This window comes from Dasypus novemcinctus, chromosome 3, assembly GCF_030445035.2.
Source record: "Dasypus novemcinctus isolate mDasNov1 chromosome 3, mDasNov1.1.hap2, whole genome shotgun sequence".
NCBI classification, from domain to species: domain Eukaryota; kingdom Metazoa; phylum Chordata; class Mammalia; order Cingulata; family Dasypodidae; genus Dasypus; species Dasypus novemcinctus.
Genome location: NC_080675.1, coordinates 122,699,110 through 122,727,005, shown reverse-complemented (window position 1 = coordinate 122,727,005; position 27,896 = coordinate 122,699,110). Strand labels below are relative to the sequence as shown.

The following is a 27,896-nucleotide window of genomic DNA, read 5'->3' as shown; positions in this document are numbered from 1 at the left end:
CGTTTCGCCGCGACTGGAGGGAGAACTTCCGAGGGGAATCCGACCCCCGGTGGTTAGAGTCGGAAAGGTCGAGGATCGGAGAGGGCGAGCGGTGGTCTGATGTTCACATGGAAGTCAGAGGCGGAGTGAGGCTGTTTTGTAGTTATTGTTTAGCTTAGAGTTTTAGAGACAAAGAATCCTTCGTGGACAATATTCGAAGAGAGTAGTGGGGCATGTCTGGGTAGTTGGATTGGGCTTTCGCCTCCTCCGAAGAGAATATGCCAAGGGGTCTCTAGATTGGAGGGACGCATTCGGGTGTGAACGGGAGACACCTTTCTTTGGGTCTGACACACGTGGCACGAACAGGCTAATTCTGTGGGCTGCTAGAGTGCCAATATTGGCATTAATTCACTCATTCACTAACGTTTATTAAGAGCCTTGGGGTGCTAGACCGCCCCCCGCCCCCCAGCACTGGGGTATAATGGAGGCACAGGGTCCAAGCCCTGAAGGAACCTACAGGCTAGTGATTGATGGGTGCAGACAGAGAAACAGGCCATCAAAATCAAGCTTACTTGTTGCTGTAATAGAAGTTGAGGGAGTATTCATCTCTAGGGATAGTAACTGTTCATCATATCTACCATTCCTATATCCTTTAGAGTTCTCTTGTTAAGAGCCAATCCCTCATATGCCAATCCCTTGGTATAGTTAATATTTTATATTAAACTTTCTCTGTTCAAATTACTATGTGGCTTCTCTCTCTCCTGACTGGACCCAGGCTGGTACAGAATTGGTACCAGGAGTGAAGTTCCTGACGGTTCAGTGTTCTGGATCATGCTGAATATCCAGTCCAAGGTGAAAGACAAATTGCTGCAGGGACAGAGCCGGGTAGCTATTTTGGATTTTGGAGGCAATTTATATTACATTTGAGTGTGCTACCCATGTATGGGCTCAAGAACATGGAATTCTCTACCAAGGCTGACCTGGTTAATGCTTCAGTGAGGTATTTGCCAATGCAAATGTTTCCTGTTACAGTAAGGCAAATGAATTTTGTCTAGAAGAGAATATAAATCTCTGTACATCAAATTCCTATTTGAACTGGTGTTGACATCTGATTTCTTCATTAATGTGTTAGATAAAAATTTTAATTCATGTTCATGCTTTATTTGCAAGAGAGTCATGATTTTGTCTTTTGAATGTTTTACTTCAGCAGCAAGGACACAGTTTTACTTAGATTTGGAGTGGCTTGGGGGTGAATGGTAAATCCTCTGACCCTGCCATCCATTTGTAGCTCAGTAATGATCAATCTGAACCAAAAAAAAAAAGAATAAATGAATTAACCTCCATCCAGCATTTCAACCCATGTGACACAAGAAGGTAATTTATGGTTAACACTTGGGTTGAAATTTTGGCTTTGTCATTATAAGCAAGTTATGGTCAAGTTATTCAATTCTCGTAACGTCAATTTCCCCATCTAAAAATGGAGATAAAATATCTGCATCATAGGGCTTTTGCAAGGATTATACATATTGCTATAATCCACATAAACAAAAACATTTTAGGGTCCTCAATAATTTTTAACAGCATAGAGTGCTCCCAAGACCAAAAAAGATTGAGAACCATGGGACCAGATGAATCTGTAATTGATGACAATTACGAATTTGATACATATGTGGGGACTTCCTATGGAGAGGGAAGTAGGAAAGTAAGGGGAAAAATTGGTGTAAGTGAAATGCTTAGCTCTGTGCCTGGCACATAGTAAAACTCATTGCAGGTAGTATGAACACCAAGGTTGCCACGCCCTTGTCCTATTTTCAGCCAAAACGAGAAATTTTGGAATGCCTTACCAATATAATTTCTGTTGCTTTATGAAATATTGAATATAGCAAGAGACTGCTCATTTCTTCCACATATTTTTAGCAACTTTATTGAAATATTCACATGCCATAAAATTCACCCTTTTAAAGTATAGAATTCAGTGTTTTTTAGTATAGTCAGAGAGTTGTGCGACCATTAAGCACAATCAATTTTATTTTATTTAATTTTATTTCTTTAAAGATTTATTTATTTATTTCTCTCCCCCTCCCCCCCCACCCCGGTTGTCTGTTCTGTGTGTCTATTTGCTGCATCTTCTTTGTCCGCTTCTGTTGTCAGCAGCATGGGAATCTGTTTCTTTTTGTTGTGTCATCTTGTTGTGTCAGCTCTCGATGTGTGTGCGGCACCATTCCTGGGCAGGCTGCACTTAATTTCGCACTGGGCGGCTCTCCTTATGGGAGGCACTCCTTGAGCATGGGCTCCCCTACGCAGGGGACACCCCTGCGTGGCAGGGCACTCCTTGCGTGCATCAGCACTGCGCATGGGCCAGCTCCTCACAGGCCAACGAGGCCCAGGGTTTGAACCGCGGACCTCCCATGTGGTAGACGGATGCCCTAACCACTGGGCAAAATCTGCCACCCAAACACAATCAATTTTAGAACATTTTCATTACCCCAAAAAGAAATGCCATACCCTTTATAAGGAACTACCCGTTTCCCATTCCCTCTCCCCCAGCCCTGGGCAACCACAAATCCACTTTCTGTCTCTATGGATTTGCCTATTCTAGATATTGCATATAAATGGAATCATACAATGTGTGGCCTTTTGTGTGTGCCTTCCTTCATTTAGCATAATGTTTTCAAGATTCATCAATGTTGCAGCATGTATTTAATTCCTTTTTATGGCTAATATTCTATTGTATGCATATACCACATTTTGTTTATTTGTTTATGCATTTATTAGTTGATAGGTGTTTGGATTTTCCCACTTTTTGGCTATTATGAATAATGTTGCTATGAACATCCATGTACACATTTTTATGCAGGCACGTGTTTCCTTTCTCTTGGGTAGGAGTGGGAGGCTGCCTATTATCAGGGAGCACACAAAGGCTGAAAACAGGGACCTCTGCTTCATGGTTGCTGGTTTTTTATATAAATTTAACGTTCAGCAGTGGTGTGTCATTTAGAAAACCTCAGGTTCAAAGAAGGGTATTTCTTATTGTCTTCACATAAATGGTCACACCATACTTTCATTTAGTTGTTCATATTTTCATGCTTTAAATTAATTAGAGCTTTGTTCCTGATCTCGTCTCCTCACTAAAGTCTGAGTTCATAATGACACAAATATATTAAATACTTTCATTTCTTTCACCAGAATTGGCCCCGAACCAGCCCACTGGAGGCCAGAGTCCTCTGCAGAGATGGATCAAATCATGAAGTCCAGCCTACTTCCACTCAGTCTGTGGAACGCCCTGAAGAGTGACCTGATTATCTCCTAAAGCAGAAGAGAGGGTAAGTGGTCTAAAAACATGCTCTCACAACAGAACACACAAGGGCCTCAAAGACAAGGTGCACTCAGGTATTTCCCCAACATGCTCATCAGAATTCCTGGCCCACCTCAGTCCTACCCAGTCCCAATCTCCAGGGGAGGGGCCTTAAAGATCTGCATTTTTAACCTGCTGTTAAATCCGGAGGTTTTTTTTTTTTTTTAAAGATTTATTTATTTATTTAATTTCCCCCCTCCCCTGGTTGTCTGTTCTTGGTGTCTATTTGCTGCGTCTTATTTCTGTTGTCGTCAGCAGCACGGGAAGTGTGGGCGGCGCCATTCCTGGGCAGGCTGCACTTTCTTTTCACGCTGGGCGGCCCTCCTCACGGCCGCACTCCTTGCGAGTGGGGCTCGCGGGGGACACCCTTGCGTGGCACGGCACTCCTTGCGCGCATCAGCACTGCGCATGGCCAGCTCCACACAGGTCGAGGAGGCCCGGGGTTTGAACCGCGGACCTCCCATATGGTAGATGGACGCCCTAACCACTGGGCCAAAGTCCGTTTTCCCAAATCCGGAAGTTTTTACGAGCCCATACATTTAGGAAATGCTGTTCTACAAATCTCTGCTTAGTCAGCTCTCCCAGGTTTGGGGATCCAGGTGACAGCAATTTGGCCCCAAGCCCAACACAGGTAATCGAATCTACAGGCTGGGTTTACCCAGGAACCCCAGTGTTCCCCTTTGAAACGATTTTCAGCAGTTCCAGGTGATCTCTTACCCTCCTCGCTGCCTCTGTGGGCCCCTTCCAGGCCTGCCATGCTCCCTGTAGCTGCTGCAAATCCTCCTCTAAGAGCCCCTCCTAGAGGCCCCCTCTTTTCAGCTACCCTTGTCTCTTCCACTTTCTTTCCCAAATTCTCCAAAGGGCTTACTGGCCTCACGGAGGTCTCACACAGGGGCCCCTGAAAAGGGCTGTTAGTCTAGATCAGCTGTCCCCAAACCATGCTTCCTGACGCCTGGGGGTGCCTGAGACATCAAAAATATTTTCATAATAATATGCCTACTCTTTTTTTTTTAATAATTCTTATTCTCTCAGTAGTTTTCCAGGGGCTACATGGTGTCTGATGAAATTATCATCCTGATGGCTTAATGGAATTTGTGCTTCTGTGTATTTGTTGTGGTGGTTCGACCTGTATGTACCCCAGAAAATCATGTTCTTAAAGCTAATCCATTCCTATGGGTGTGAACCAATTGTCAGAGACCTTTTGATGAGGTTACTTCAGTTCAGGCATGGCCCAGGGGGGGTCTCAATCCTCTTACTGGAGTCCTTTATAAGAGAATGAGAGTCAGACAGAGAGAGAGAAAGCCACAGAAGCAAGAAGCTGAAAGCAATAGAACCTGGATGAGAAGGGAGGGACCAGCAGACACCGCCATGTGCCTCGTCACGTGGCCGAGGAGCAGGGGTCACCACAGCTGGTCTTCAGGAAGAAAGCGCTGCCTTGATGATGCTTTGCTCTGGACATTCTCACAGCCTCAACTGTACAACTGCAAGCTAATAAATTCATGGTATCTGCTTTCAGCAGCCTAGCAAACTAAACACTTGTGTTTAAAAAGTTTTTTTTCAGTTTTAATTTCTAATATGAACAGTACTGATAGATACAATCCATATAAACAAAAGCTCTTTGTTATTATTTTTTTAAAAGATTTATTTATTTATTTCTCTCCCCTTCCCCCCTACCCTGGGTGTCTGTTCTGTGTGTCTATTTGCTGCGTCTTCTTTGTCTGCTTCTGTTGTTGTCAGCGGCACGGGAATCTGTGTTTCTTTCTGTTGCGTCATCTTGTTGTGTCAGCTCTCTGTATGTGTGGCGCCATTCCTGGGCAGGCTGCACTTTCTTTTGCGCTGGGCAGCTCTCCTTACGGGGCGCACTCCTTGCGTGTGGGGTTCCCCTACGTGGGGACACCCCTGCATGGCAGGGCACTCCTTGCGCGCATGAGCACTGTGCGTGCGGCAGCTCCACATGGGTCAAGGAGGCCCGGGGTTTGAACCATGGACCTCCCATGTGGTAGGTGGACACCCTAACCACTGGGCCAAGTCCGCCACCCCAACAAAAGCTCTTTGTGTCCTCAATAATTTTTAAGAGTGTAGAGTAATCCTAAAAGCAAAAAATTTGAGAACCACTGGACCAGATAAATCCCTAATTGATGACAATTATTAATGTGATACACATGGGGACTGCCTCTGGAGGGGGAAGGGGTGGAGGAGAGGAGAGGGAAAAAAGAGGAAGGGGAGGGGAAAAAGGAGGATGGGGAAGAAAGGAGACAAGAGAGAAGGGAGGAGGAGGAAAGAGAAGGGCTGGAAAAGGAGTGGAAGGGAGGGTGATGTAGAGAGGTAGGGGGAGGGCAGCAGCGGAGGGGGAGGGGAGGGGAGGATAGGGAGAGAAAAGAAGAGAAGGGAAGGAAGGAGGGAGAGGGAATGGGGGAGGCGGAGGGGCTGCCCAAGGCTGTGCTGTGCACCACAATAAGTTCGGCCCCAAATCCTCCAGAAAAAAAAGAAAAACTGGTTAAAAAGTAAACTAAGCGTTATTCTCAATATGCAAAATATAATTTATTACATTGAGTTTATCCGTAGTAATCTCCACATAATGTAATATATTCCAAATAAAGTATTCCATCAGTAAATACTAAACAACATCCATTGCGAGGTTTCATACTTGGGGGGGAGGAGGCTTACTGGCCCATGGGCTCTATGGGACACTTTCCCTTAAACTTGCCTGACTGGAAAGTTGCGGGCTGTTCTGCGCATACATGAAGACGCTCTCCGCCTCTCCCAACACAGCCTTGGGTTTGCACCCCCTAAAGTCTCCTTTGCCCTGTCCTCCACTTCTGGGAGCCGAAGGCCCAGGTCAGATGCAGTCACAGAAGCTCTGGGGAAAGAGGGTCCTCACTGCGCTGCAGCTGGGTGGGTCCCGGGCAAACTCTGGAAGGTCCTGGGGGCGGAGGTAGGAGTCCCGTGGGACGCACTTTGGGGCCTGGCCCTTCGGCTGGCAGGACCTGGATGGACGCTGCCCGTCTCTGCACCCTGCCCAGACTGGCACCGTGGCGGTGGGGGGGAGCGGCTGAGCATCGTCCCCTGGACCCCGCTCCCTCCCTCCACTCGGGGCTCTCTGGGGCAAGCGGGGCTTTTATCTTTCTCTCTCTTCCCCAGTGCTGGTGTGTGGTAAAACCTGCATGTAATGTTTTCTGGGCAAATGACTGACTATAACCACTATGTTTATTTAAAAAGAGTTGGTTGAAAAGCTGGCCTGGTTGATTTTTGACCAACAGGCCCATTGTGATGCCTGACCAAGCAGTTCTGAAGGTGGGCCTGGCTCCCCGTTTAAAGGAGCCCGGGCCAGCGGTACTACGGCTTTGATGGGCTCAGGTGCTGAAAGGCCCGTGGAGGGGCGGGGTGGGGGTGGAGGCAGTGGGGGGACACCAAACAATCCGTGGGACTCTGAGGACACATGGCCCTCAGGCACGGCAGGGACCTGGCCAGGCAGCCCCAGGCTACCCCAGGGCAAGGCTCACCCAGGAATGGCTTGTGTCTGAGGTGACCTTTTATTTCCCTAGGTTTCCCTAAGTAATGCATGCCATCTTTATGACAGAAGTGTTTTCTAAAACATAATAAGCTTCTACAGCAAAAAAAACAAAAAAAGTTCCTGTAACAAAAGCACTTGGCATCTTCCAAAAGGAAGATTGCATTTCAAATATTTCAAATAAAGGCAATATTTTTTGTTATTTTTTTCTCAATATTAGAGGAACAAAAACACCATCATTCAAGACCCATCAGTGAACCTGTATTTTTAATTATACTTGCAAAGCAATAAGTAAGAGTATAGTTCATATGGACAAGAACAACTTTAACCTAAGGGTTTCTATAATACTATTACCATGTTTTTAAATAACTTTGCTGTTTGTGATACAAATGCTTCTCAGAGCAACCAAAACCTTTCTGTGTGTGCACAAAAGGCAGTACTCAGCCTTTCCCTCAAGCGAAAGACAATGCCCTGTCCAAGTGATACAGTGACAAATCACAACACCACATGATTCAAAGATACCTTTACAGATAGCTCTGCTTTTTTCGTAATCAGTTCACATAGCTGAAAATGTTTTATCTGAAAAAAGACACTAGGAAGTGAGATTGAAAAAGATACTTTTACATTAAAAACATTTTTTTAAAAAGCGATTCTAATTAGATTTGGAATTGGAATTTTCTTCTTTCATAAACCAGTTAACATCATCTTCCTCATACAGTCCACGAAAACCAGCACTTCAAGAGGAAGGTTCCAAAAGTCACGTGCATGTGGAGAGAAATCAGAGGATTTTTAAGGTACTTTGCTAATAAATTTGATACAAGGAAATAATATGGAATATGTTAAAGGCTTAATTATATTGCGATAAAATGAGTTGAGGCTCTTAGCATAACCTTAAAAACATAATTTTTTAAAAAAAGTCTAAACTGATAAAACACTGTACTTGAAGCTGTACTTGTAGGGCTAAAGGCGCACACTAGTGCCTTTGTAGGGGTAGTTTTAATAGTAATATGCAGAGACACTTTGCCAGCTCTCAGCTGTGCTAAGTTGCTACAAGCCTTCATTTCCTCTAGAAGTAAAATCTATTTACATGTGATGATTTCAAATTCCAGTCCTCAGGTACCTATGTGTGCATTGTGAGAAAACGATTAAGCCCAGACCTGCAAAGACACAAACAGATAATTTTCAGCCCCTTAGTAGTAATGACTTGTAAAACTTGAGCTTGAGAGAGAAAAATAAAAGTCTAGTAAACATGCACACACACACATTCCATCCAAAATAGGGCACTCACATGTCTCAGAAGGATGACACTTTACTCTTAGCAACCCAAAGATGCTTCCTTGCCCCGGACCCACGGCCCTCCGCACTTAGCATGAAGCGCATCTGTGGCCTCTCTACCAGGGGGTCATAACTTTTTCAGATTGACAACCGAAACCACTGGTATCCACACAGCTTACTGTGTACTTTAACATGACTCTACTGATTCAGGAGGAGGAAGTCACAAATAACTTTATGTTTATCTCAGGAACTTCCTAAAAGTCCATTTTCCTACTTATCCTAAGGCTCGACTACTCAACTTACCCTCTTAAGAAAAGATACTCACTTCTCAGCACAATATAGAGCATCAAATGACACAGTTCACTCTGCAAGACTTCCTTTGAAATCTCCCCCCTCTCCTCATCCTGTGTTCAGGGATCTTAAACTTTTGTACTGCAAATTTGCCCAATCCTAATTAAGCATCCCCATCAAAAGATTGCCTTAAACTAGACCCCAAAACCTCATAAATATCTGTCTTTGCTCTCCCCGCCTGAGATGTTACTAAGACTTTGTTAAGTCTGTAATCTTCCACAGGAAGTAAGCAATAAACTTAACTTCCCTTTGTGAACGACTTGCAGGGATACTTTCAGAAGCCTGTATTTGACAAGGTCATAGAGCTCTTTGAGAATCTGATGTAATTTGGGGACAGTTTTCCCAGAAAAATGCACATGTACATAAAATTTAATATATATTTTCAAGGGCTTTCTAGGTCTCCTGAAGCCCCTTTGTGGGCCTTATGGGGTCTGTGAGCAACGAAGGATTTGCTGCTCAAAAGGGAGACAGGTCTGGTAAAATGTAGTTTGCCAAAGGCTAGAATCGCAAAAGAAACATTGTGTGTCATCCAGCCAAGCTACTCCCTCGACTACATGCTGAGACCTGCATGTCTAGTCTCTGCTGGGTTGATGGGGGACTCTCCACCTCTCCAGGCAACATGTCCCCTCTTTAGCTACGGGCAGAGCTAAAATGAGAGCTGTTTGGTTGACCAGGCACATCTCTGAACCCTCTACTTTAAGGAAGGCCAGTCACCCTTCTCCTCTCCTCTCACACACACAGTACAATATAAAAACATCTCTCTTACTCTTAGGGTATGGTCCCATGATCCTGAGCAGAAAGCAGTCCCATCAGGGGAAACCCGCAGAGTACTAACTCGGTTTTCATGTCCAAACAGGATGGAGACTCGGGCCCCCTTGAGAACATCCCACACATTGATAGTATAGTCGTTATAACCAGCAAACAGCAGGCGACCTTGAATGAGAAGGATATTTGCAGGGTCATTGCAGTGAAATGCTTTTGCAGTTCGATGGTTTTTAAACCAGGGTCTTCTCTCCTCTTTTCCATTTCATGACTGTCACTCACTTACTCATTCAATAAACAGTGATTTAGAATCCGCTATGTGCGAGGCACTGTGCTTTGCCCCTGGGGATTCAAAGAGGAGAGAAGCACAGTTCCTGTCCCATGTGGAGCGTGGGAGAGGAGATGGAGAAAGTAGACAAGAATCATTGTAGCACCATGAAGAAAGGGCTTTGTAAAGGGCTATGGGATCACAAAGGAAAGGAAATCAAGGAAGCCATCACAGCAGAAGGGACATTTGGGTTGGATTTCAAGGGCTGAGTAGGAGTTTTCCATACAGAGCGGGAAAGGAAAGCTGTTCCAGGCAGAAGTAGCAGATGCATGCACAAAGGCACAGATGCGGAATAGGGGGTTTGTGTCTGGGTAAACAGAACGGTCCAGTGACCCAGCCTCTCAGCACTGCCTTAACCTAGCTGTGGTGACATAAGAGCCATGAGCTTCAGGGCTCAAGAAAGGGACCCTGGCTTCACCCCATCTACCTCTGAGAGGAAAGGAGAAAGTACAGAAAGGAGAATGGAAGGCTGGGGAGGAAATGCCAAGGGTATGTTGCAGATAGGAAGTCTTGACACGTTATTGCCTTGAAGAACAGCACTGTCCTTATTTCCCCTGAAGTCACCAGGCTGGGGAAACTGCTGCTGGCAGGGCGACTGACTGCTGTCTCAAAGCAGGGATGGGCAAAGTGAGGGGACAAGGAGCACAGAGAAGAAAACTGGTGCAAATGTAGATTACTCAGCATAATGGGCCACAGGACGTGTACTTGGCAGGACGCCTGTTAGAGAGTCAGGTTTCATTTAGGTCTGGTTTTACAGTCTTGTCAAGTTTTCTGAAATAAAAACTTACCGCTGAGGGAGAAGTCTATGCTGGATGCTCCAAATATGATACTCTCCTTGGAATAGACGGCCACCTCCCTGTCTGCCCGGAGGTCATACAGGCGGCACTGAGGTGCAAATAAAGGACAAACAAGTGCTTATTTCTGGCTCCCGTTCAGTGAGGTGATAGCTGCAAGGCTTTATCAGGAGCCAGTGGCTCCTGTAGTTGGAGGGATGAGAGGGAAACCTCTTTAGTTTTCTCTCCTAGTATTTCATCCCACAACCCCAATTCCTAGGCATCTCTGTGCACCAGTGAGGATTCAAAGGACTCAGGAGATAGATTTCTTCAGGTACAAAACCAAACACACTCCCCATTTCCTCCCCAAAAGTGTTCTTTGTAGGCAGTTCAGAAAAATTCAGAAATGTGAAAGAAGGAAATAAACGTCGTTCCAAATCCCAGAAGTAATTACTATCGTATGGCCTATTTCCTTCAGTCTTATTACTCTTTTATGTGTGTATTTAAATGGGGTCACTGTTTCATTATTATTTCTATTAACACGTCATTAGTATTTTCCCACATCATTTTGTAATCTTCCCACACGGCTGCTGAGTATTCCTCAGGTGGATATATCAGGAGCGCTCCAGCCATCCCCACAGGTGTTCCGGGTGTGTCTCATTTTTCTTTTTTATGACTAATACAAGGGCCATTCTTATATAAAGACCTTTGTACATATCTCTGTTTCCTTAGAATAGCTAAGGAAGAGAATCCTTAGAACTGTTTCCAAGAAACAGCACAGCCAGATCAGGGGTTTGGGATGCTTTAAAAGCTCTTGATTTAGATGCAAAACTGTCCCCGAAAGGGCCACGCCGATGGCCCTGGCCTGGGCCCCTCCGAGGCGCCTGTTTTGCTCGGTCTCCACCATGAATGCTTCTTTGCTACTCCCAGAGACAAAAGGGGTATCTGAGTGCCTAAACTTGAATTTCTTTAATTTTAAGTGCCTGAAAACATTTTGGAGATACTGTTTTGTACACAGTCTGTGTTTTATCCTCTTTTCTATTGCTCAGGGTGCTCATCTAATTAATTATAAAGCCCCATTCGAATCTGAAGGTTTTCAACTGCTACATATAGTAGCAAGAATTTTTCCAAAATGTATACTCTTATATTTCTTATGTATTTTTTTGAAGTACAGAAGTTTTAAATGTTCATTATTATCAAAACTCCTAATCTAGTCCCTTGTAATTTCTTCCATTGTAGCAAATCAGAATGAAACCTACTACTTAATAAAATATTTGATATTTTGAGGGCACATAAATATATATTTTTCTCCTTTGAAAAATGAGTGACCATACTTAGGCACTTAGTATCAAAAGCCTTAAAACTGGGTTTATTTTTGACTCAGGAAGACATGTTTCAGAATTAATTCTAAGGAAATAATAAGAGATATATAAAAAATATTTACTTAAAAGTAAATAAAATAAAAAAGTAAATAGGAGGTTTTTTTTTTAACAGAAAAAACCTCAACACTCTAGATAAAACCTAAATGCCCCAAATTGAAGATAGTTAAGTAAATTATGGCATGTCCAAAACATGGAATCCTATTCAATCAATAAAATTCAAAAAATAGAAGGATACTTATCAGCATGGAAAAATTTTCATGATCTATTGCTAAGTGAAAAAAAGCAAATTATAAGACATTTTAGGTTAAAAGAAGAAAGACAGAAAGGAATTTACCCAACTGATTTTTCTTGGGTAGTGAGGTTAAGGTGATTTAATCCCCCCCTGCCCCGCCCCAAGTTTTCTTCATTGAATGCATATTATTTTATAATCACAAAAAGGTTATTTTTTAAAAAAAGATTAATTGGCACATCTTTATTTTGAACAGGAAAATCTCTCAGTAACTTTGAAACACACCGTAGCATCTTCTGACCCTGAAGCAAAGGCGTCTCCACTTGGATAGTATCTGCATAGATAAAGTTTGGGTAGAAAGTACTTTACTTAGAGCAGTTACTCCCAAACCTGGCAGCCCATCAGAACCATCTGGGAAGGCTGTCCCATGCTGGGCCCCTGGAATCAGAATCTCTCCTTCTAGGGTCACAAGGACTACCCATTACGAGAGCCAGAAAGGGAGGGTATGTGGCAGGCCCACAGCCCTCCCATTTCCTTACCTACGGAATGGGGACAGTGACCCTGGCCTCACAGTGTTGGATAGGGGTAAATGAGATGTATATTCATTTGCATCCAGCACCAAACACAAAGCAGGCCAGGACCTGAGTAAATGTCAGCTTCCCTTGATCACATACCTAATTCCTGAGACCTGGCTCAAGGCTCAGGTATAAACAGACACTGGAAACATCTATGAACCACATTCAAATCTCTTACATCAAATATTTAACTACACGTGATACTTTTGGGTAAGTGATTTAACCTTCCTTAGCCTCAGTTTCTTCATCTGAAAAGTGAAGATAATGATATATATTCCCTATTTTAAAGATTAAATGAGACAATACAGGCAAAGCATGGTACCAAATGAGTAGCATTCAGTAAAAGATGATGATTATTGCTGCAGTCGTTCTATCCTCAATGACTGGTATAAAATACTGGCACTAGAGCAGAAACTGGAGGCAGGATTAGAACAAAGGCTTTTGAGTCCCTGTACTCCACTGCCACCACTCAGCTTGTTTCCCACACTCTCCACCAGCAGTTCCACACCCTATGGGAGGAGGGGCCCTTTCAAGCAGCGTGTAGAATCCCCTCTCCAACCTTGAGGAAGGCGAGCACCAAAAGACCGGCAAGGGAGAGGGAAGCCTGATTTTGTGTGATCATTGTACAGAGGTCTGAAAGCAGGGGATGGAGAATAGGAAGTCTAGAAGGGAAATGTTAAAAAGTTTCACCTCTTCCCCAGTGCCCATCATGTTGTGAGCACATTATATTTTTGAAAACACTATAAATTCATGGAGATTCAAGCACACCTATATTCCAATGTCAGATACAATTTATTTCTAGATTATCCTTCATTTGGGACCAAAAGGGCTTTGATTTCCCTCTACTGGTAAGAAATTCAGGGACTGAGAATAGGATATAAATTTTATCTGGAAGAGACATTTGGTGCTCCCAATATCTAACCCCCTCCTCTCTCCTATAGCTGCAGTTAAATATGAGTGGAATTTTTTGATTGTCAGTAAAGGGTCAGTTTTTTTGGTTGGCACTAAGTGCTACTGGTATGTAATTCCTGGGCAGCCAGAGATGCCGAATGTCCAGCATGGGACAGTCTCTTCCAAGAACTATCCTATATAAAATGCCAGGAGGGTCCAATTGAGAAATATTTTTATCCTTTCCTTTCTTTTCCCCTCCCTCCCTTCCTCCCTTCCTTCCTTCCTGGCACATAGCAGAATGAAAACTACATTCTAGTTTTCCTGCAGCCAGGTGTGGCCACCTGATCAACTTCTGGCTAAAGGAATATAAGCCCAACTGTCCTCTTCCCATTGGCAGGAAAGATGATGTGGTGGTAGGACAACTGGATCATCTTAGGAATAAAGTAGCAAAAAGATAGGATGATCTGGACTGACAATGTGATAGCCAGATCCTGAGCCTCAACAGACTCCAGCACCTACAATCTGATTTATTGGACTTACCACACTCAGCTAAGATGGAGGTGAAGAAGGACAACCACCACACCATGGAGCCTAGAGTGATTACAACTGAAAATGGGAGGATTGCATCCAGCATCCAGGTGGAATCTGAGCCTCCTCTTGACATAAAGGTGCAATGGACACAACCAATCCAGTGTCCACATAGACGAGGTGGCATTGGATTGGGAAAAGTGGACATAATGGACAAAGGGTATGGGGAAAGGCAGGAAGAGATGAGAGGTGGAGGCGTCTTCGGGACATGGAGCTGCCCTGGATGGTGCTTCAGAGGTAATCACCGGACATTGTAAATCCTCACAGGGCCTACATGATGGAATAGAGGAGAGTATGGGCCATGATGTGAACCAATGTATATGAGGTGCAGAGGTGCCCAAAGATGTACTTACCAAATCCAATGGATGTGTCATGATGATGGGAACGAGTGTTGTTGGGGGGGGGGAGAGGGGGGGTGGGGGGGTGGGGTTGAATGGGACCTCACATATATATTTTTAATGTAATATTATTACAAAGTCAATAAAAAATTAAAAAATTAAAAAAATAAATAAATAAAAGATTGATCTGTAAAAAAAATAAAAAAAAAAAAAAAAAAAAAAAGATAGGATGAGCCATCAGAGCAGCTGTTCTATGTGCTAATAAACTTTTTTTTTAATTGTATTTTTTTGAAGATATATAGTTCACAAAAAAATGTTACATTAAAAAAAATAAGAGGTTTCCATATGCCCCCCTCCCCTCCCCTCCGGTAACAAACTTCTATCTCATTCAAGCCATTGTTATTTTGGCCTCTGTCCAACAAGCCCATGTCCTAACTCAGGGTATAACCAAGGGCATGCTAAGAGACCAATGACTAAATCCAGTGTGACCTCAGCCACGGGCGACACTGCAGTCAGTGTCTGTCCCCCTAAACATGGCCCACTGAGTGAGCCCCTGTGGAATCTGCCTGATGAATCTCAGCATCAATCTATACCATTCTATAAGGTAACAATTGGTACTCCATCCACTCTGTACAGAAAGTGTGGTCATTTGAAAAATTACATTTGGACTTTTCTACCAAGATAGGGTACATTTCTCCATTTATTAATACCTTCTTTTCTTTCTTCTATTAAGCGCTCATAAACATTTATTTTCTGCTCTGACTTCCTCAAGTACTTACTGAATCCACAGTCCAGTGGGGCAGATGGATGAATAAAATGGCCATACAGTGTGATTGCTGTCATAGGGGAGGGCATCTAACTCAGCCTAGGGGAATCCGGGAGGGCTTCTTGGAGATAGAGAAGCCCAAGTTAAGACCTGATGGTGATTTAACAGATGTTGGAGGAAGAGGGTTTGGGGCAGAAGGAACAGCATAGGTGAGAAAAAAGTGCATTTTTAGGCTGTATTATATGAATATATTGGGATTTAACTTATTTTTGTTCATTTATCTTCTATTCTTCTTTACTTTATTATCTATAGCAATTTCTGGGTTGATTTCCTTTGAGTCTCTAGGTAATTACTGCATGTAGTCTGTCTTCCTTTCTCCTTACCTCACATGTGAAGGTGGGAAGAAGGACAATTCTTACTAACATTTCTAATACCAAGCTAAATAAATACCCTTATTTTGTGTTTGATTTTAAGAGGAACTAGTCCAGTGTTTTTCCACTAAGTAAGATTCTTGGTTGATTATACTTTACATACTGCCTAAACAGTGCCATCTTCCAAATTTACATGTCTAATGATCTCTCCTTTGGGATCCAGGTCATAGATCCTCCTGTCTAGTTGACATTTCTTTTCAGATGTACTCACCATTACATGCAGTCTAGCACTGAGTCCTTCCAGCTCTACTCTAGAGTGTTCTTGACCCACACATTTCTTGAAAAGGGACAGTTCTCCACAGATCATTTGCATTTCTCTATGTCTTGCAAGTGAGGTACTGACTGCACTTTGTTTGGGACTCCCCGTCCCCAACAAAAAGAGATGCTTCCTGGCTGCTGGGAGGGAATTAGGCAGAAGCCCAGATACCAGGGGAATGCAGAGGGGTCCCCCAAAGGTCTACTGGGCTCCAGAGGCCCCTAATCATGCTCGAGGGTGAGCCTTTTGAAGAGATACTGCCCAGCCTGGCCAACCTTACTGATGAATTTCACCCCTTGCCTAGGAAATTGTTCTCCAGGAAATTACAGAGATGAAGATGTTTGTTGGCAGAACCCAGGGCATACAGGCCTTGGCATCTTCTATGGCATCCAAGGGTTTACTCTACTTATTGGGATGGCTTCTGCACATCTTGGAGGAGGGTGTGGCCACCAGCTGGTTTTGCATCTTCAAGAGACACTCAGTGCCCTCATGCTTCTCCTTGGCTAAGTTGTGGAAGAAAGTGGTCCACATCCTTCAGGGTCACCTCATTTCAGGGGAAACAGAAGCCTAGGGGGAGGTAGGTGCAGGAGGCCCACTGGTGCAGGCCGACCAGACAGCTGACAGAGGCCTCCACTAATCTGGGAGCTCATGGTTGGTCAGCAATGACGACTAACCACAAAAAATGGTATTAGCTGGTTGTGGAAACGGGATGGCTGAGAAGATGGTCCTGAAGACTGCAACCAGAGAGGAAGTTGGAGGGAGATCCGAGGCTGAAGAGGGGCTATAGTCCCCAGGTCTGTTCCATCCAAACACTGTTGAAGTAAGAGACATACCCATGGGACTGCTGGTTGTGCTGTCTGGGTCTATCTTTCTAATGTTGTTTGTATAGAAAACAGCTTTGGAAAATAGAGGTAGTAAGGCTTACTTCCTATCATAAAATATTCAGCTTCCCTAGGCTCAGAGTTCTTCTTCTTTGTGCATGGGTGTCATTTGTTCTTCATGTCACTCTGTGGAACTGGGGGCTCAGTGCTCAGAGTTCTTCTTCTTTGTGCATGGGTGTCATTTGTTCTTCATGTCACTTTGTGGAACTGGGGGCTCAGTAGCTCTGGCTAGTGCCACTGCTGTGAGTAGAAGATTGTTCTTCATCTCTGACCACATCCATGAAACTGTGGCAGGCTAAAATTAGCTTTCAAATAGGTAAAATTTCAGACCCTTCATGATTCTTGACATTTCTCTATCTCCACTATGACTTATTTAATTCCCACCATCACTGTTTCCTTCTTGAACTCATACTACAACTCTCTACTTAGCCTCCGTATTTCCATTCTTGCTTCCCTACAATCTAGTCTCCTTGGAGCAGCCAGAGTGATCTTTTAAAGGCACAACATAGATCATGTTACACTTCAAATCTCACTCAAATCTCTCCATTTGGCCTTTTGTTAGGCCAAATGTTAACATATTAACATTTTCCCCCATTTCTTTGCAAGCCTGGCTCTTTCATCATTCTGGCATCAGCTTAAATATTGCCTTTTCACAGAGGCCTTCCCTGACCATTCTAAGAAACATTACATCTCCCTGTTTTACTATTTTCATAGGATCCATCAGTCCCTTAAATTGTACATTTATTTATTTGTGCTTTGTCTTGTTTGTGTCCTCTAAGAGGTAGAGACCTTGCCTATCTTGTTCACAACTGTATTCCTGGTTATTAGAATAATATCTAGCACATAAGTACTCAATAAATATTTGTTGAATGAATGAATGAGAAATATCAATTCTTGATTTTAAATATATAGGACTTATCCTGTTAAAAACAAACCTTCCATTTCACACCTATTAGAAGGACTACAATTAAAAAAAAACAAACAGAAAATAAAAAGTATTGCACATTGTTTATAGGAATCAAATGGTGCAACTCTGTGGAAAACAGTTTGGTGGTTGCTCACAAAGTTAACTATAGAATTACTATAGGGCCCAGCAATCCCACTTCTAGGCATATGCCCAAAAGAATTGAAAGCAGGGACTCGGACAGATATCAGCACATCACTGTTCACAGTGGCATTATTCACAACTGTCAAACGTGTCCACCAACAGATGAATGGAGAAGCAAAATGTGGTATAGCCATACAATAGAATATTATTTGGTCATAAAAAGGAGTGAAACTTTGATGCATGCTACAACATGAACATTAATGATATCATGTTGAATAAAATAAGCCAGACACAAAAGGACAAATAGTGCATGATTTCACATATGTGAAAGAATTAGAATATGCAAATTCATAAAGTCAGAAACTAGAATATAGGTTATCAGGGACTGGGTGGGGTTGGGGAAGAAGAGTTGATGTTTAATTGGCACAGAGTTTCTGTTTGGGATGATGGAAGAGTTTTGGCAATGGATGGTGGTGATGGTGGCACAACATTGTGAATGTAATTAACACCACTGAATTGTCTATTTGAAAATGGATAAAATGGAAAATTTTAGGTTGTACTTAAGTTACTAGAAATAAAAAAAACAAACCCATGGAACTGTACAATACAAAGTGTGAACCCTAATGTAAACTATGGACTAGAGTTAAAAGTATAATTATAATAAAATTGCTCCCCCAATTGTAACAAAGATGCCACACTAATGAAAAATGTTAATAGGGAAAACTGTGAGTGTGAGGGTGGGGGGAATTAGATGGGAACTCTACTTTCTGTATAATTTTTCTGTAAACCAACAACTACTCTTAAAAAACCTTCTAGAAATAAATATTGCATTTACTTATTTATTCCTAGCATTTATTGAGACAATAATATGACTTAGGGAAAATAATATTAATTGCCCCTAGTGCAATTAAATTGAAATCTTCAAGATCCGAGTGCTATGTAGTTTCCAGACACATCAGCCTCTCTTGCTGGGGCAGCCCCTCTCAGCCAAGTAAACTGAGCCTGGAAGTGGTTCCTGGGCTAAGGGTTACCCAGGTGAAGCCTGCGGAACCGAGAAAACACATCAAGATTCTACTCACTGACCGGACACTATTGATGTCAGACTCGTGTGTTTCAAAGGCCTGCACGCACTGGCCAGAGCGCATGTCCCACACCATGGCTTTCTTGTCACATCCCTGAAAATGCAAAGTTACCCAGAGTTATGGCCACTGCAAGGACTATTTATAGTTACAGCTATGAAAGAGAAACCATTTACTTCCCACTAGTAAACGGCTCACAACAGGCCTCTCTGAGACTAGCTGTACCTAAGGCCACTTTCCTCAACTGATAAACCATTAGGTCAGAGCTAGGTTTTGGGGTGGGAGGGGACAAGGGAGGCTCCCCCCTTCAGCGTGCTTGCTTTCTTCTTTCTCACATTTCTGAGTGGATGTCAGCCCTCCAGGGCAGCCTCTCACCCTCTTCCTGGGCTCTCTGCTGCCCGTCCTTTGCCCTTCCTTCTTCCCTCTCCTTTGTGGCTCCTCACTGAGCCCAGAAGGGAAGGCAGGCAGATGGTGCATGCTGGCCCCTCGCTGGGACACTAGTCATTTCATTGGCAGTGCCCATGCTGAGGCACCTAGAGGTGTACAGGGCGGCCTCAGCAGTGGTGATGGGCCAGGCACAGCCTTGGCCACCTGTGTCCCTAACAGCAAGCCGAGTTGGGAATCGGCAAACCAGGGCCCAGTCGTGGCCGGTCCACCACTTAGCTGGGAGGCCTGGGCGAGTCAACTCCCTGAGCGTCCATCTGCACACCTGCACAGTTAGAGGTGATAAGCCCTGTGCTGCCCCTCACTCTGGGCTGCTGACAGGACTAGAGGATTGTAAGTATGAGGTTTTCACATTATGCCACCACGGTTCAGTGACCATTTTGATAAATTCCTGCAGGGCATGCCAGTCATCAGGTTTGGGTAGAGTAATTTAAACCCTCAATAGTCAAACAGAAGTAATGGCTTAAAATCGGTGTCCAAGATGTTGGTTTCAAATCAGAGCAAAGGCTGGGAAGAACCACCATAACTGGTATCTCAGAGAGACCCGCTGTGGGGTTTAGCACTCAGAGTGAAAAAAGGAATCGTCGTATTTTTGGGGGACATTAAATCGGATGGAGTGTAGTACTCTGAAGGAGACAATATACTGTACAGTGACATCAATAATACGGAAAAAACAAACAACCCCAGTGTAGGTGAGGAGGGGTAAATAGAAAATTACACAAAGACACAGGGGTGAAAAAATGCAGATGGGGCCAAATATCCAAGAAGGCAATCTGCGTCCCTTGCCTGACACCCAGAATTGAGATGTGGGCAGCTTGGCTGTCCGGAGAAATTCCTGCCCTTCCCATTTGTATAAAACATTGTAAATTCTGCCATCTACTGCTCGTGATATCCTGGGGTGGGGATGGGGGGTACCATGATGCATTTTTCTCGATTTACAGATGACAAAAGTCAGGTGGCAAAACCAGTATCCGTGTTTCCTGACTCCTCTGTGCTGTCTTGTTTGCCTGACTCTGAGCCTTCAAATACTCTGTCCCCTACACTCCATGGTGGGGGGAAAGTGGGGGGCAAGAGAGCGTGTTCCACAAGCCCCAAGGCACCGGTCCCAGGGGCCTTGCCTCACCTCGGCAGCTATCTGGACCTCTTGGTGCCCCCGGGGTTGTCCCTCATGCTCTGCTGTTTGAGGAATGACATTCAAAAATGAAGCAGATGTGCAGCCTGAGCCACCTACTCACACCCAGAGCACCAGGTCCCTTCTGTAGACTTCTGGGTGTCAGTGCTGCAGGCAGGCAGGCACCTGCTTCCCCCAGTGGTTATGAGGAGCCTGGAGCCAGATGCCACCACGTGGGGGCTGGCGGGGGGAGCTAAGGACAACCCTTGCAGACCCTTCCAGGGAAGTGTCCAGTCTGGTCCCACGAATTGACAAGAATCGCCTCGTGCACAAGGACCCCTAGAGATGTTCCTTGAATCTTTACCCCAGACACGAAGGTGTTTCCGGTTTCTGACGGAGCCAGGTCCAGGCAGAGGACATCAGCCGCATGCCCATGGAAGCTCTGCAGCAGCTGCCCACTCTCCACGTCCCACAGGGTGCACGTCCCATCGCCACTTGCCGTCAGGATCTGCCCAGAGAAGAGGACGGCGAGAGGGTTGTTAGGATTACAAGGAAAAGTAGGTTCCTTAAACACACACACACACACAGATAACCACACCTCACTGAATCCCAATTCCAAGCACAGAAACATTTCTCCCTTATTACGGAAGAAAAAGCTCATTTTGATACCAAGACTGCCCTTGAGTTAGCAGTTTATGGGCCACTGCCCCTCCAGGGCATGGAATCCAGGAGGCCTCGCTGCTACTTCTACAGGGCTCGCACCTGCCTGGCATGTGGGAAGTACCCCATGAACTTGTTTTGTTTTTAAAGATTTATTTCTCTCCCCTTCTTCTGCTCTCTGTGTCCATTTGCTGTGTGTCCTTCTGTGTCTGCTTGCATTATCAGGCAGCACTGGGAACTGCATCTCTTTTTGTTGCATCATCTTGCTGTGTCAGCTCTCCGTGTGTGAGGCCCCACTCCTGGGTGGGCTGCGCTTTTTTTCACACAGGGCGGCTCTCCTTGCGGGGCACACTTCTTCACCCTTAGGCAGGGGCGCCCCTGTGTGGCAGGGCACTCTTTGTGCGGCAGCACTGCGCGTGGGCCAGCTCACCACACGGGTCAGGAGGCCCTGGGGATGAAACCTGGACCCTCCATATGGTAGGTGGACGCTCTGTCAGTTGAGCCACGTCCACTTCCCTCCATGAGCATGTTGAACAGCGCTTTGCATGGCTCCAATAGGCAGCCCAGGCTGCTGTTGCTTAGGCCAGCGCTTCTCAGATTTTAATGTGCGCATGTCACCTGGGCTTCTCACTAAAATGAAGATTTAGGGTGGGGCCTCAGATTCTATCATGCATTTCTCACAAGGTCTCAGGTGATGCTGAGACCACATGGGAACATACCTGGGGATTTTGTTGGACATTCTCCTGTCCTTCCCCTAGAGCAGGATGCTGTCCTGGTAATCAGAAGTGTCAGAACTGGGGCTCCCAGGACCACTGCAAGGTGCTGGGCGTTCATGCATGTGCAGATCCAACAAGCATTTGCTGTGTGTTCACAGCATCCAGGCATTCTGCTAAGCATTAGGATTTGTGCGAATACACTGTTTTAGCCTTTGCAGTCTTGGAGCTCAGTTTAACAGGCAGTAAGAACCGAAACCAACATAATTCCCCTGTCCCTGTGTTAACTACTCCTGGGACCATACTTTCTTGTTACTGCATTAAACAGTCTTGAGGCTACTACAAATGATGCAGCCAATTGCTCCAGTCACTACTGATTCTGGAGGATAAGAATGTGACCCAACTAAACCACATACTATCAAGACTAACTGCTTGGCCCAATGGATAGGGCATCCGCCTACCACATAGGAGGTCCGCGGTTCAAACCCCGGGCCTCTTTGATCCGTGTGGAGCTGGCCCTTGCGCAGTGCTGATGTGCGCAAGGAGTGCTGTGCCATGCAGGGGTGTCCCCCGGGTAGGGGAGCCCTGCGAGCAAGGAATGCACCCCATAAGGAGAGCTGCCCAGTGCGAAAGAAAGTGCAGCCTGCCCAAGAATGGCGCTGCACACACGGAGAGCTGACACAACAAGATGACGCAACAAAAAAAGATCCCTGGTGCTGCTGATAGGGACAGAAGTGGTCACAGAAGAACACACAGCGAATGGACACAGAGAGCAGACAACTACAGGGGGGAAAGGGAGAGAAATAAATAAATAAATAAATCTTAAAAAAAAAAAAAGACTAACTGCTTGCTAGTCGAGACTGGCTTCAAGACACTCCCCTTCCTGGGCCCACCAATCCAAAGCTATTACGTCATAAACCAATTTCACACCTTGAAAGACCCACCCCAAAATCACCCAGCTCTGAGAGTGGATGTAGCTCAAGTGATGGGGCATCTGCTTCCCAAATATGAGGTTCTGGGCTCAATAACATCCCTAAAAGAATTTTTAAAAATTCATGGACCTGCACAACACAAACAGTGAACCCTAAGTTAAACCACAGACTATAGTTAATAGTACCATAGGAAAAAGGTGTTCTCATCAGTTGTAACAACTGAACTATGTCAATGCAAGGTGTTAATAATAGGGTCATATATGGATCTTCTCAAATAAAAAAAAAAATCACCCGGCCTGGACCTTAAACCCTCTACGTACCCTTCCCTATTTCTCCATTTGAGACTTGACTTAGACTCTGTCAAGTTGGTGTTCTCCCTTGCTGCAGTAGGTAATAAAACTCAGCATTGCCTGATTACAAGTTTTTCTGGTAGTTTCTTGGGCAATTGACAGCAGACAAGAAAAGGATCAATTTTATGGGAGAGTGTGAAAAGTGCTGAGAAACAGGTAAGCATGCAGAAGCACACAGTCTGCCAATATCTCATCTGGTCTTAAAGGAAGGGTGAGAGTTGGTCAGTTGAAGGGTGGTGCAGTGCCCTTGCTGGAGCCTCAGGGCGGGGATTACCGATGGCCCAGGGAGGAAAAGAACCAGGCCATGAGGGCTGCTCGCACTCGGCGCACCTGTCACTGCACTGTGCCTTCAGCCTCCAGCGGCTGGTGGTATTTTCTCATCCTCTCCCTCTCTCTGCTTTGCCTGCTCTTTCCATCTCCTAGATGGAAGGCCTAGCACTTTAAAAGAATCTCTTTTTCTGCAGGGAGGAAACAGATTGTAAAGAAGAAATCTGCTCTCCCCCTGCCTCGTGCAGCTCAGCTGCGCCGTCTTGGCATGGCTTTCCTGCCAGGCAGTCGGTGGAGGCCTGAGTCTCCCTGCAGTCAGGGGAAGATATTTCCGAGCACCTCCAGGGAGCACAGGCTGGGGAGGTGGGAGCTCTTAGGTTCCATGGGCGTGGCCCCCAGACCCTCCTAAAGCCCCACTCAGGGGCAGTTCTACAATATGGGGAATCTCCACGGCTGCAAAGCCCTGTAGCCGTCCACAGGATTCCTTCCAGGTTCGACTTCCCTCAGGAGGCCTATGCCTATATGACAAGATTAACTTGGTTGAAAAATGTCACTTATGAATGTGCTAGCTTGTGCTGCATCTTAATTTTGATATTTGTACTTTGCAAAATGCTCCAATTCCCTTGGCTCTCTCCTGGGCCGCACACACCTGACTCCTCTCCTAACATTTGCAAAGAGACAATCATTTGCAGTCCTTCCCAAAAAGCACTTTAATGACCTGCTTTGAAAGATTACCCTTGTCTTGCTATTAACTTCAGGAATTTTCTATACATGCTGTTTAATCAAGGAAATGAATCATTTTTAAAAGCTAAAAGTAAATTCTTAATAGGGATTTGTTTGTTTTATATTTGTATGAGCCTCACTAAAATGTAAGTAAAAATAAAATTTGAAAACCAAGTACATCTTAAGATAAATTCTGGAATGTTGACAATTTTCAGATTCAATACCACATTCTTATACCAGCCATTTAATTTTATTTTTAATCCTAGATCCTGGAGATGAAAGAAAGCTTAATGTTTTTTAGTTCAATGATACCCAAACCAAGCTGTGCATCTGATTTACCTACGAAGTTTTGTTAATATTAATAATAAAGTAATAGTAAGAGCAAACACTGATATTTACCAGGGACTGTACTAAGTATTTTATATGAATCATCTCATTTAATCCTCAGAAAAACTGAGAAAAATAAAGTGCACAGAAATTAAAAATCTGTCTAGAGCTGACCTACTAGAACACGGTGGAGCCAAGAACTGTCTGACTGGGGCCCAGACCTTCCACTCGGCCTTCCAGTCAGCCTCCCTGCAGAGACAGGCAGTGGATGTCCCACAGTCTTAGCCAGCTGCTTGGTGCAAGGCAGCGCTTTCTAGCCCACAGATGCCACTTTTAGCCCATCCCCAGCTCTGTGGCAGCACAGAGCAAGGATGGTTGGTCTCCACCAGTAGGACCTCAGATGCCTGATGACCGAATGTTCATGCATCCCTCTGAGCCTCCCCTTATCCAGACTAAATGTCCGGTTGCTCCAGCGGCTCCTCAGGCCCATGGGCATCTGGTTCTGGCCACTGTAGCAGCCAGTGGCCACAGAGCCCCTACTGCACGGATCTGCCCGACTCTGGGTCAGGCTCAACAACAGGTGCAAACACTCCCCACAGAGCACGCTCCGAGTTGGGACATCCCACCAGTCAACTTTATTTATTTATTTGTAAAGATTTAATTTTTTATTTATCCCCTACCCGCACCCCAGTTGTCTGCTCTCTGTGTCCATTCGCTGTATGTTCTTCTGTGACCGCTTCTATCCTTATCAGCGGCACCGGGAATCTGTGTTTCTTTTTGTCGCATCATCTTGCTGTGTCAGCTCTCCGTGTGTGCGGCACCATTCCTGGGCAGGCTGCACTTTGTTTCGTGCTGGGTGGCTCTCCTTACCGGGCACACTCCTTGCGCGTGGGGCTCCCCTACGCGGGGACACCCCTACGTGACATGACCCTCTTTGTGCCATCAGCACTGCGCATGGGCCAGCTCCACACAGGTCAAGAAGGCCTGGGGTTTGAACCGCGGACCTCCCATGTGGTAGACGGATGCCCTAACCACTGGGCCAAGTCCGCTTCCCCCACCAGTCAACTTTAAACAGAACTCAGTGGTACGGGATGAACTGTTCCCCCCCGCACCCCCACAAGATAAACTGAATCCCTGACCCCCAGCACTTCAGACTGTGGAAATAGTTGCAGATGGAACTGTAGGATGGCCCCTACTCCTTATAAGAAGGGGAGGAGAAGAGAGAAGATGACGCCACGGGACAAGAGGCAGGAACTAAGGTGCAGCAGTCCAGGGACACCAAGGAGGTCTGGGGCCCACCAGAAGCTCGGGGGCAAGGAAGGGCTTTCGTCTGTAGGTTTCGCTTACAGGTCCTACTGATACCCGGACTTCAGACTTCTAGCCTCCAGGACTCTGAGACCACACGCTTCTGTTGGTCTAAGCCACCCAGGCTGCGGTACTTTGGTACAGCAGCCCAGTTATCCATCTCCCTTCCTTCAGCCCCACCTTCCCTCGTGACAGCAATCAATTGAAGCCAGATTAAGGCTTTAATCCAAATCAGATACCGTCCTCCTTAAAACCCAAACCTGACCTGGCCCCGGCAATGACTCTGCTGTCAAGGGGGTCATCAGGGGGACCTGGCCCTGCCCACCTCACAGACCCCTTGCCCTCCTGCCTCCTGCCCCGGCTCCCCTCACACACGCTGGCTGCCCTGGTGGACTCTACCCCTCTTCACATGGTCAAGCCTCTTCATCTTCAAGGCTGACTCAGGCAGCCCCTTGCAGGAAGGCTGTGCCATCCTCCTCCCTCCTGCTCTGAGCTCTCCAATTTCCTCCTTCCCCCAAACATTATAGGTTTAGGTGAAGGGCCCCAGACTATTCGCAACCTTAGGGCAGAGATGCCCTAGAGCTGGGTGGCATCAGGCACTTGGGTGCAGGCACTCACAAGGTTTGCTGAATTAATGTGAATAAACTATAGGATCCCTTGAAGACTTGCTAAAGAAAACTCCGTCAAGGCATTCAGGTTGTATTGTTTTTCCTTTGTGGGTTATTCAAAGTAGGGCACAGATTTAATATATGAAACATTCTCTTTTTCCATTTGTTAAAACAGGAGTATAAGGTATATACAGTGAGCTATGGAAAGTGCACAACTCAAAGTACAGCAGCTCGATGAAGTTTTACACATGAAAGCACCTTATCACCGCCACTCAGATCAGGATATAATTTCTACCACCCAGAAGGTTCCCTGTTCCACCCCCACCCCTAGCAAGTCAATGACAGGAGGATTTTCAAAAGGGTGTATGGTTTATCTCAACCAAATTAACCTCAATAGTCCCGACTTTCCCATTTTTTATTTTATTTTTGAAAAAAAAAAGAATAACAACCAATGAGAAGCAAAAGGAGCTTTCTCTTAGAGCAAACTGCTGGAGCACACCATCCTGTTGAGAGATATACCTGAAAGCTTCCTCCCCTCGCATCTCCTCTGCTGCTTCTAAGCTCTCTAAGACTTACTCTGCTCCCTGGAAGACTGACCCAACTCAGAGGGCTGCTAATTTACCTGCATGTCAGAGTTGGTGAAGCTGCAGGCCGACAGGTAGTTGGTATGCATAGCAACGGACTTCTTTTTGGCAGCCATATTTTCATTTTTGTCAAAAGTCAGTGGATACACAGAACACTTATTATCCAAACCACTAGTATGGAAAGAAAGAAATGCCAGAGGTTAATATAGGGTAGTAGAGGATATATACATACTTTCTCATTCACAAAGTGCTCTTATATAAACTTTTCAAAAAGTTTTCCTTTAGCAGTGTCATATATTGGAACATTTTCTCCAAATTAAAAAAAAATTGTTCCAAAATAATTTCAAACTTGTGGTACAGTTGCAAAAATAATACAAAACTATACAGAGAACTCCAACATGCTCCCCGTCCTCCCCATCAGATACCCAAATCCATCAAACTTTAAACATTTCGCACATTTGCTGTATCAATTTATCTATTAATTTCTTTATCCATTCATTTTCTAAACATCTGAGAGCAAGTGTATATTTCATGATCCTTGAACACTTAATTTTTCCATGTATAATTTCTAAAAATAAGGATACTCACATAACCACCCCAAGTGCAATGATCAAGTTCAAGAAATTTAAACATTGATATAAAGCTTACAGTTTGCATTCTTAGCTTTTGATATGTCCCAATAATGTCCTTTTAGGCATTTTCTCTTCCATTATTAGATCCAGTCTGGGATTAGGTTATTGCATTTAATTGTCTCTTTAGTCTTTTTTAAAATTGTGGCAATACATATATATGACATAGAATTTCCCATCCCAGTTGCTTTCAAGCATATAACTCAGTGGGATTGATCACATTCACCATGTTGTACTACCTTCACCATCATTCATTACTAGAACTTTCCCATCACCCCAAGTAGAAACCTTGCAACCACTATCATTAATTCACCATTCTCCAGCCCCTGGTAATCTACCTTCTGTCTCTATGAATTTGCATATTCTATACCATATCTTTCCCTTTGTGTATGTGGTTTTTTAAAAAGATTTATTTGATTTTTTCCCCCTTTCTGCTCCCCTCCGC

The 27,896-nt window shown here is 44.8% G+C and overlaps 1 protein-coding gene and 2 long non-coding RNA genes across 4 annotated transcripts; 1 reads left to right on the top strand and 2 right to left on the bottom strand.

Annotated features, from left to right (window-relative positions):
* Positions 1-19: 19 nt before the first annotated feature.
* On the top strand, positions 20-18,530 carry LOC139438708 (uncharacterized). Of its 2 annotated transcripts, none has more exons than XR_011648427.1 (3): positions 20-3,302; positions 7,564-7,639; positions 13,706-18,530. It is a non-coding gene; the product is annotated as an uncharacterized lncRNA (long non-coding RNA). The 2 variants fall into 2 exon arrangements; XR_011648428.1 differs by lacking the exon at positions 13,706-18,530 and adding an exon at positions 12,202-13,695.
* On the bottom strand, positions 6,367-10,644 carry LOC139438707 (uncharacterized). The gene is made up of 3 exons (XR_011648426.1): positions 10,350-10,644; positions 9,238-9,404; positions 6,367-8,002 (listed from the first exon to the last, which is right to left on the bottom strand). It is a non-coding gene; the product is annotated as an uncharacterized lncRNA (long non-coding RNA).
* A 209-nt stretch (positions 18,531-18,739) lies between the features above and the next one.
* LOC111761930 (guanine nucleotide-binding protein subunit beta-5-like) lies at positions 18,740-26,989 on the bottom strand. The gene is made up of 4 exons (XM_071212460.1): positions 26,861-26,989; positions 20,718-20,861; positions 18,803-18,894; positions 18,740-18,761 (listed from the first exon to the last, which is right to left on the bottom strand). Exons 1-4 carry the CDS (start codon positions 26,936-26,938, stop codon positions 18,740-18,742), a joined length of 336 nt encoding a protein of 111 aa, XP_071068561.1. The 5' UTR covers positions 26,939-26,989.
* Positions 26,990-27,896: the final 907 nt, after the last annotated feature.

Excerpts from the sequence above, each read along its gene's own strand:
- LOC111761930 (XM_071212460.1), bottom strand. The coding sequence starts at position 26,938 with ATGGCTGCCAAAAAGAAGTCCGTTGCTATGCATACCAACTACCTGTCG. Across the intron at positions 18,895-20,717 it reads GAAACACCTTCGTGTCTGGG|GGATGTGACAAGAAAGCCAT; the intron begins GTAAAGATTCAA and ends TTGCATTTTCAG. Across the intron at positions 18,762-18,802 it reads TCTGACATCAATAGTGTCCG|GCTTCACCTGGGTAACCCTT; the intron begins GTCAGTGAGTAG and ends TCGGTTCCGCAG.